Genomic DNA, 9,526 nt, shown 5'->3' with positions numbered 1-9,526 from the left:
CACAGACTAAAAGACTCTTTCGATAGTTTTGAGGTTGACGGGAAGCATTGAAATAAGGAACCTCGAAATATTTGAAACGGTTACCGATCATTGTACTAACAACTTAGTTTCAATATTTGCTGCTACCTGTTTTTATAATTCATAAATGTCTAATCTAAATTGACTTGTCTATAAATTTTCTCTAGTGTTAACCGGTTTTACTCTAAAACATTTCTTTGATTTTTTTAGTTAAAGATACGTTGCATCTGCTGACAGTATTACTCGCCTATTATAATTATTGAATAAAAAAACTTGTTTTCCCTTAGCAATGCAACAAAAAATGAACATAATTTATTTATCCTCAATTTTCTTCAGCGTTCGTGTAATCTTTGCATTTCAGAAAGAGCAATGTACAGAGGAGGTGGCGAGGAGAATTTGAGGTGTTCAATGGTTAGCATCTACATCGGTAGAAAGCACGTACGCTGACCAATTGCTGTTCCTACAATTATTAATCTACTTCTTCAATAGTCGGACCTGCTCCGGTTCCGGTGCCGGGTGCTCCTCCAGTGGTGGTAGCACCACCGGCGCTGGGCATACCCGCTCCGGGCATGCCTCCTCCTGCCTGGTACATTTTCGTTACTATAGGGTTGAAGATTTGCTCAAGCTCTTTCTGCTTATGCTCGAATTCTTCGGATTCTCCGAGCTGATTGGCATCCAGCCATTTAACGGTTTCCTCAATTTTATCCAGCACAGTCTTTCTATCTTCTTCGGAAACCTTGTCTTTAATTCCGTCATCCTCGAAAGTGCCTTTCATTGTGTAGCAATATCCCTCAAGCGCATTTTTCGCAGCAATCTTGTTCTTCTGCTTGTCGTCTTCATCCTTATACTGCTCGGCTTCCTTGACCATACGTTCAATATCCTCTTTAGAAAGACGACCCTTATCGTTTGTAATCGTGATCTTGTTTTCCTTTCCAGTCGACTTGTCAGCTGCCGACACGTTAAGGATTCCATTGGCGTCAATGTCAAATGTAACCTCAATCTGTGGTACACCACGAGGTGCAGGCGGAATACCCGTAAGCTCGAATTTACCTAGAAGGTTGTTGTCTTTCGTCATAGCGCGTTCTCCCTCGTAAACCTGAATCAGCACACCAGGCTGATTGTCTGAGTATGTCGTAAATGTTTGAGTCTGACGTGTTGGTATAGTAGTATTTCGTTTAATAAGAACGGTCATAACACCGCCGGCGGTCTCGATACCAAGGGACAAAGGTGTCACATCAAGCAAAAGTAGGTCTTGAACAGCTTCCGACTTATCACCCATTAAAATAGCAGCTTGTACCGCCGCTCCGTACGCAACGGCTTCATCGGGATTGATTGATTTATTAAGCTCCTTGCCATTGAAAAAGTCTTGAAGCAATTTCTGAATACGTGGAATGCGAGTTGAACCTCCAACGAGTACAATATCGTGCACCGCAGACTTATCCATCTTCGCATCGCGCAGAGCCTTTTCAACCGGCTCAAGGGTAGAACGGAAAAGATCCGAGCAAAGCTCTTCAAAGCGCGCACGCGTGATAGTCGAATAAAAATCGACTCCATCAAATAGAGAGTCAATTTCGATAGAAGCTTGAGTCGACGATGACAATGTCCGTTTTGCACGCTCGCAAGCGGTACGGAGACGACGCAAAGCCCTCTTATTTGAAGTCAAGTCTTTCTTATGTTTTCGCTTGAATTCTTGTACAAAATGGTTTACCATGCGGTTATCAAAATCTTCTCCTCCCAAATGCGTATCACCTGCAGTTGATTTGACTTCAAAAATGCCATCTTCAATAGTTAAAATTGACACGTCGAAAGTGCCGCCGCCCAGATCGAAGATAAGGACGTTACGTTCACCTGATCCTTTCTTATCTAGACCATAGGCAATGGCAGCAGCTGTCGGCTCGTTAATAATGCGGAGCACATTTAAACCAGCAATGGTTCCGGCATCCTTGGTTGCCTGACGCTGGGAATCATTGAAGTACGCAGGCACTGTGATTACGGCGTGAGAAACAGAAGTGCCCAGGTACGCCTCAGCGATCTCCTTCATTTTTGTCAACACCATTGATGAGATCTCCTCTGGGAAAAAAGTCTTAGACTCTCCTTTGAAATCCACCTTGATTTTTGGTTTGCCCCCGTCGTTTACTACGTCAAATGACCAATGCTTCATATCTGACTGGACGGCGCTGTCGTCGAAGCGGCGGCCGATGAGACGCTTGGCATCTGGAAAGAAACAATTAGCAAATTAGGTACGATTAATACAACACAGGCCAACAACTAAGCGGCTTACAACTTTGCATATGGTGAACAGACGATTCAGCGTAATATAACACCGGCAGCTGCTAGTGCCACACTGTGAGAAATACTCACGGACGGAAACTTTTTATGCAAATTAACCAATAATTGCCGTGCGTAGAACCTAATAGCTTGAACGCAGGTCCTCTAGACGTCAGTTTCATGTGTTCCTTGGTATATGCATGTAAACTGAATGTCACTTATAAGATTCATGTGAAAGTCATCAATGTCATCAAAAATATGAGAGAAGTACAAGGTTTGCAAGCTCAAAATTTAGTGTTCATGTATGCGTTTCCCATTTTTATTCAATTCAAAATTAAAATAATTTTGATCAAATATTTAAAGAAAATCACATGGGAATAAAATTAATCATGTTAATTTTATTTTAGAATCTGTAGCACCGCTAAAACCTTAAACCAATTACTTATCACAGTATAGAAATAACTAAAGAATTTGGTTCAGGCGCATCTTTGCTAGTGACTAAGATTCTGCGCTTGTGCTTCACAAGAAAATGATCTGCACATATTGCTAATACCACAAGGTCTTCGATAGGAGAAGATATGACTTAGATTTCATCACTTTGTACCGCGAATACAAAAAGGCTGACGATGAAGAAGCCGTTTTCGCCTAAATCGACAAAGGCTGTGAAATCTCAACTTTCCCTTATTAAAATTCAATCATTCGGAACTGAATTACAAGAAACGAAAATTTATAGCTTTACATCTTAATGTTCCTTGACAATGACCTATAAGAGATACCATATCGACATAAAATAGTCGAACCTCTTACATGTACCTAAATGAGTATGAGAGAAAGCGATAAGAACGATTCCCGTGCTTGTTAAGTTGATTGTGAACTCTACTAATCGGCAGTACGCTAATTCGAATGACGATCCTACTAAGTTGAATGTTGATATCGGAACAAGTATAGCGAGGACATAATTCGCTGCTTATAATAGTTATGAAAAGGAAAAAATGAAACGAAACTACGTACGATTAAATTCATACTAAAAGATCAAGTCACGTAACTCTACAACTTACCAAATACGGTGTTGCTAGGGTTCATGGCAACCTGGTTCTTGGCAGCGTCTCCAATGAGACGCTCAGTGTCGGTGAACGCTACATACGACGGCGTGGTTCGGTTTCCCTGATCGTTAGCAATGATCTCAACTTTGCCATGCTGGAACACTCCCACGCACGAGTAAGTTGTTCCCAGGTCGATGCCGATTGCGGGGGTCTTTGCCATTTTGCTTGGCCTAGCGGTTGGATACTGCTGTGGCGATAGAAGATGAAATTCGATATAACACATACATTGCAACAAAGAACGCACAGGTGTACACGTTACATATTTTATAAACCACTTTATATAAATATACTATTATTAACCGGCAGAAGATATAATTTCGCTCTTATCATATACAACTATATATCTCAAAATCGTTGCACAACACAGGATTACTCCATGGCACTAGCTGATCTAGTCATAAGGCCAACGGCCGCCTGAGTACACCCAATGTAGTTAAAAGGCGGGCTGATGCAAACCGATTTTACACAGCCAGTAAAATAAGCACCTTTGGAAGCCTATGAACAGTTCTTAGTCTTCGCGAATCCTACAATGAGCGGTCAAACCACCAAATATCGTTTCAGATGCAACAGTTCAGTAGACATATTTTAATCATTTAACATTTTTATTTTGCAAGAAACACCTTCCAGACAGTACTAATGTCTTTAATTAGTACGGTGAAACAGGACGGAAATTCGGACCACCAGAAATCTTTTCAACACAAATCTAGATTATATTCACCAGTCTACGAGTACTTTTCACTGCACTTTAATAATCACAATATACTTACATTTCTGTGCGCTTCGAAAATAAATAATCATACACACGAACTTCAAGCTCTGAACCACGCAGCTAGCGAACGAGTGATCTGCCGGCTCCCCGGAAATTTGCTTTTGTTCAATTTCGTTGTGACGTCACGCGCGAACCTTCGAGAATGTTCAACCCGTAGGCCAATCAGAAGTCTGAAAATGCCCGCCAGTTTTCGATATAGCGACACGAGTCCCGTCCATAGCTATGGTGGGTGTCCTAATCATTAATCCGAAACAGATTTAAAATAAAAAAGCAGTTAATTATTTATATAATCCATATATAATATATCCCGTGACATTAGATCATTGAGATTGTCTCATTAAGTATGAAACCGATCTTTTCCATTGTAAACTTCTATGCAAAATTATAATTTAATGTTATAAAGTAATGAATCACGATATTTGCCGCCTATAATTATCCATTATATGTATGTATATATATGTGTATGTATATATATATGTGTATGTATATATATATATATATATATCTATATATATATATATATATATATAGATACATATATATATGCATATGTGAGTGTGTGTATGTGTATATGTATATATATAAACATATATATACATATGTATATACCATCCTTAGCTGCCACGAGCACAAAAAAATCTCAAACATATTTAAATGGTCAAAAAGTTAAATTTAACTTTTTGACCATTTAAATATGTTTGAGATGTAACAACTCTACACTGAATCGTCTGCTACGCATTTATTACGAAGTGAGCGCTACGAAAGCTGTTTATACTGTCCGTTCATTTCGATAGTGACGCGTGAGTGAGCCTTTAGGTCAACGTTACAAAACTGCCACAGTTGTAGTTGTGAACAGTGGCTCCGTTCACAAGCAACCCTCTGTTTTAGCGACGTAAACATTTGATTATTTCTAGACAGGTGTTAGATGAAGTTTTTGTCATGTACAGGTTACCTTATAAATCGAAGTTGATGACATTGATGAAATGAAGTTGAAAACGTTGGTTCTTCGGCCATTTCTTGCGAATCTCGTTAAATCTAAATTTGGCAAGTTTTGGCGGATCTTCGCGTAAACGGATTCTTGCAACACATTTCCACCAAACTGTTTACAAAATTATCTAATTTTAGATGCTTTGCAATGTCGTGCTGACACGATAGCATATTCGTCAGCTACACACATAGTGCTTCAACGCGAATCAAACCGAAGCGCTAGAAACCTTTAACTAAAAAATCAGTATAGTTATTTCAACCACTCTGGTTCAATCGGGCAAAATTACTTTGCTTACCCCCTTTATGTAAACCTTACATAACTATATTCCTGGGCTATTGTTACGTATTAGTCACAGGCTAATTAGCACGTTATAACATATTCGACACAAAGCATTTAGTCGTCTATAGAAAATATTCGTTGCGAGGAATCTACCACGCAATATATATGTAATCTTTGGCCGTGCTGTCTAATAGTTTTCTACGGACAGACACTTGCAACGAGCACCCTAATGATTTGTTAAGTTGGCGATATTTCAGCTTGGCTGAGACCGGCTCCCGCTGGAAAACCTACCTTCGTTGGATAGGTACGCAATATGTTGGCCACAATTTTGTGTAGCGTAAAAATCGCCTACGTGCATATTGTGGTGTTATTAAATATCATGTTATTACAAGCTACACATATATATCGAGTTTTGAACTAGTTGTGTGTTTAATATAGCTTTTACATATCTGTCCCAGCACTCTGACAGCTTATGAGCAGCGACGCACCTGTGATTCGCTTTCCTGTACGTAATTTCTTTAGTTATGGTTTCTCGAACTACATCGATCGTGCGGTATGCTTGCCGACCAATTGCCCTTTTTAGGGCTTGGAAAGCCCCATAATCGCACATAAAGTAAGCAAGTAGAAGTCAGTGCTAAATATTCATTTGCTTAATCCAGGAAATAATTAGCGCATGACGATAAGATCTGGTCATCAAGTATCACACTGCATGCTTTCGATCGCCGTACCAACGATCCACGAATCTCAGGAAATAATGGGCTGCATTCATTGTTTTATTTTCGGCGAGAATATAGTAGCCCTTACGTCGTCCCCTGTCACCTTACGACTGAATATATTTAACACTGCTACTGAACCCTTAGGGTCATGTCATTCTTCCGTTTGGTGTCTCTCCGGCTGGCGGTATGGATTACACCATGCCTCGTATATGGCAACCGTAAGCTGAGGCGGTTTTTCAGTTTCGCGATTTGTATGCGAAATATACTACACGCCATTATTAACTGGCTTAAAGCTAATTTACGGGGAATGGATTTCTTTCGTACTTTCTACATTTCCAGTATTGAATAATTTCATAGCACGTTACATATGAAATCCCGTTTGACTGACAAGCTTTGAGGCTCCAATCCTGTTTCCGTGAAAAACCTCCTCGATAGCAGCTATGCGTTTGTCTTTTGGACTTCCAAGTCCAGACATCTACTCATGTCCTCGCTGGAATTCACCGATCTGTTTTCAACGTTTGCACCATTCACGTATTGAGTTCAAAGACCTCCTTGCCTAATATTCTCGCCAATCGACGTTTTTCTGCAGTGCTTGGTGTTTTTGCTTCCGCGAGATTGGCTTGTGACAGCCTGATATTCGGAAATCATTACACTTGATAATCTAATTCATAGATTACATCAGTACAGTACATTCAACAGTAGTACAATAGCTCTTTGGGGGTTTGACGTCAGCTCACGTCACGTCAGCTAAACTAACACTTTAGTATTTCAATAAATTTAATAAGCATTTTGTTTTCTTATGCATTTAGTCGTACAGGGTACCTCAATCATGCTATCAAACGCAAATAAGTTTTGAAGCAGTAATTATTAATGTATTTGAGTATTATTAATTATTATTAATTTAATGTACGTGATTTCAAATATCATATTTTCCAAAATTTAACCGTTCTTGCCCTTTTCAATATAACCGTAAAAGCATTTCTAGCCAAAAGTTCAATATTTAGATCAGTTTGTCTACGATTTGGTTTTACTGGATAGACTTTGTAAAAGTTTACCCACTGTAGACTTACAACCTCTTGACTGAGCATAATTGCGTACTACGCTTTAAATGAGTAAAAACCCAATTTTAAAACCATCATAAAACTAACTTTGATCTAACCTTGCAAGTCGAAGGTAAGCATTTTCGCCACTGGTCCCTATTCCGGACTACTGTAAAAACATCAGCTACTCATGAAGAAGTAGTCAAAATTAAAATCGATTTGTGCAGGGGCTCCTTGAGATTTGTTATTTATTGGGGGGGGGGGGGGGGGGTAACCCATTATCTCTTCACGTTACGGTTGCCTCGTTATCTTCTCCCATAGTTCTACAGTATTCTAATTAGAACTATAAATCACACAAACGTACCCTTAATGATGTTTACGATGTTCTTATAGCGACAATGGCCAAATAGATCATTTTTACCAGTAGAATAGAGTACTGCGTACGAAGTAGATAAAAGAACCTCACATAAAATTTACAGAGGGTACTTTCAGTAGAGCAACGTAGATGTACATAAAAATTACTATCGATTAAAAAAAAAATTCATGTTGAAGTTCTTCTTTACTCTTATAGGTACTTAAAAACAACCTATTAAAAATTTAGCTTATGTATTTCGTATTGAAATATCAATATTTTATGCCTCTCTGCAAGTCAAGTGAATTTGAGCACTCCGCTGGCGTTTGAATGATATTAAATTAAACCTTAATTTTACACAGATATTTTGAAAGCACTGAAAAGCCTAAGTTATTCAATACTGAGAAATCAAACGTAATAAATTCAAAATCTTTATGACTTCCTATGGTTTTTCAATGAAAAACGAAGTTTTCTACGCGCGCCTGCCTTCCCCACGTAATCATGGGAGTAAATCTCGTACGATTATTTCTAAAGTAGTATCTAATACTAAAGTCGTGAACGAAGAGCTCTTTCGCAGTTTTTTATAAGCTGTTACCAAACCTTGAACCTCTTAAGGGATCGATCTCGAACTTTGCGACACTTTATACAATTGCAGTCTTGTATAAAACTATAGGCCATCAACCGAAAGTGTGATTGGACAAGGCTAGTATAGTTTGAATGAGAGAAAATATTCCATGGGTATTTTATTCCATTGAATAGGTAAGCGTGAACTTCTTTCGACAAATGATTCCAGATATCGCGAAAATTATTAGAGGTACCTGTATTTAATTATCACAAGAAAGAAGTATGTTTAGAGAGATCATCGGTTACTCCATAACAAGCGTAATTAGAAGCTACAGTTTACCGATTATACAATACTAAAGTTTATCATAACATAACCACCAACGCACCCAGTAAACAGTATAGTCACCGTACAAACTATTTAGTTATATTAATCGACAAAGTTGCACCGATTTTAAAACGAGCAGAAGTATCAATACTATCTCAATTTTTTTTTCGTATAAATCGCCACCATCTACTAATGTGATATTAGAAAAACTCCTCAAACGAACTACAGTCTATCTGAAATATCTAAATCTTCTCTTAAATACACTTTCGTTTTTCGTAGCTGCGACTATGCGGTAGCCACAGTATAATCTTCACCATTAAAACGGGACCTCAATAGTAAGCAAGGCTGATCTCCTAATCAAGAATGGAAAATATGTGTTGGGTTCAATTAAAAAATTAAGTCATAGTTTTATCTGCAAGAGAGAAACAATATATGAGGGCAGGGAGCACTGCGTTAATTAGATCTTTCCACCGGACTGCGGAGATTACTGTTGGGACCTCTGCTTTTGTTCTATTGCGAATGCTCATAAATGCGCGTATGAAATAATGATATACGCTGATGGTAGCTTGACGCATGCTTGTTATAGGCCAAAAGAGGTAGAATGTAAAACTGAAACTTATTTTAATAATTATTTTGTTGTTTAACAAGGAACCTCAGAAAAACGTATGTTATGCTCTAAGTAAGGCCAAGATAACCAGGCATGAGTATCATCGTAACACACAGTAAAGAAGTGTCAAAAACCTGAAATTGTCTCAGGTACATTGTTTCAAACATGTTATAGATCCCGAAGCTTGGAATCAGCAAAAGAGGTCAAGCAACCGGGATACTACGTCTAAATGAGTTTACCGTGTGAGGCAAGTCCTTTCGCGGAGTGATGTATTGATATCTCGTAAGAAAAGCACTATGTCTAGTTAAGTTGGCTGCAAGCAGTAGTAGCGCATAAAATAATGGTCTTCGAGGCAAATGAGTTAAGAAGTCTATTACGTTTTACATGCAAATAGCACACCTAGTATGCGATATGTAAATGAATAACGATGCCAGAGAAAATTAAATTCTGTTTAGCCAAGTTAGAACGGGAAGTTTACCCCATTAGTACAGGTGTAA

At 38.6% G+C, this 9,526-nt stretch overlaps 1 protein-coding gene across 2 annotated transcripts; it reads right to left on the bottom strand.

Annotated features, from left to right (window-relative positions):
* Positions 1–291: 291 nt before the first annotated feature.
* On the bottom strand, positions 292–4,315 carry Hsc70-4 (Heat shock protein 70 cognate 4). Of its 2 annotated transcripts, none has more exons than XM_022809910.2 (3): positions 4,157–4,315; positions 3,345–3,576; positions 292–2,232 (listed from the first exon to the last, which is right to left on the bottom strand). In XM_022809910.2, exons 2-3 carry the CDS (start codon positions 3,547–3,549, stop codon positions 488–490), a joined length of 1,950 nt encoding a protein of 649 aa, XP_022665645.1. In that variant the 5' UTR covers positions 3,550–3,576; positions 4,157–4,315; the 3' UTR covers positions 292–487. The 2 variants fall into 2 exon arrangements, with proteins under 2 accessions (XP_022665645.1, XP_022665646.1); XM_022809911.2 differs by having other exon boundaries at positions 3,345–3,573.
* Positions 4,316–9,526: the final 5,211 nt, after the last annotated feature.

The sequence above is a fragment of the Varroa destructor genome, unplaced genomic scaffold (genome assembly GCF_002443255.2).
Source record: "Varroa destructor unplaced genomic scaffold, Vdes_3.0 BEIS01000006.1, whole genome shotgun sequence".
In the NCBI taxonomy this organism is placed as follows: domain Eukaryota; kingdom Metazoa; phylum Arthropoda; class Arachnida; order Mesostigmata; family Varroidae; genus Varroa; species Varroa destructor.
Note: the sequence above shows the minus strand (reverse complement) of the source record. Positions and strands in the feature narration are given on the sequence as shown.

Bases quoted from the DNA above. Each gene is read 5' to 3' on its own strand.
- Hsc70-4 (XM_022809910.2), bottom strand. From the start codon at position 3,549: ATGGCAAAGACCCCCGCAATCGGCATCGACCTGGGAACAACTTACTCG. The intron at 2,233-3,344 runs GTAAGTTGTAGA...GTTTCTTTCCAG, and splicing joins CCCTAGCAACACCGTATTTG to ATGCCAAGCGTCTCATCGGC.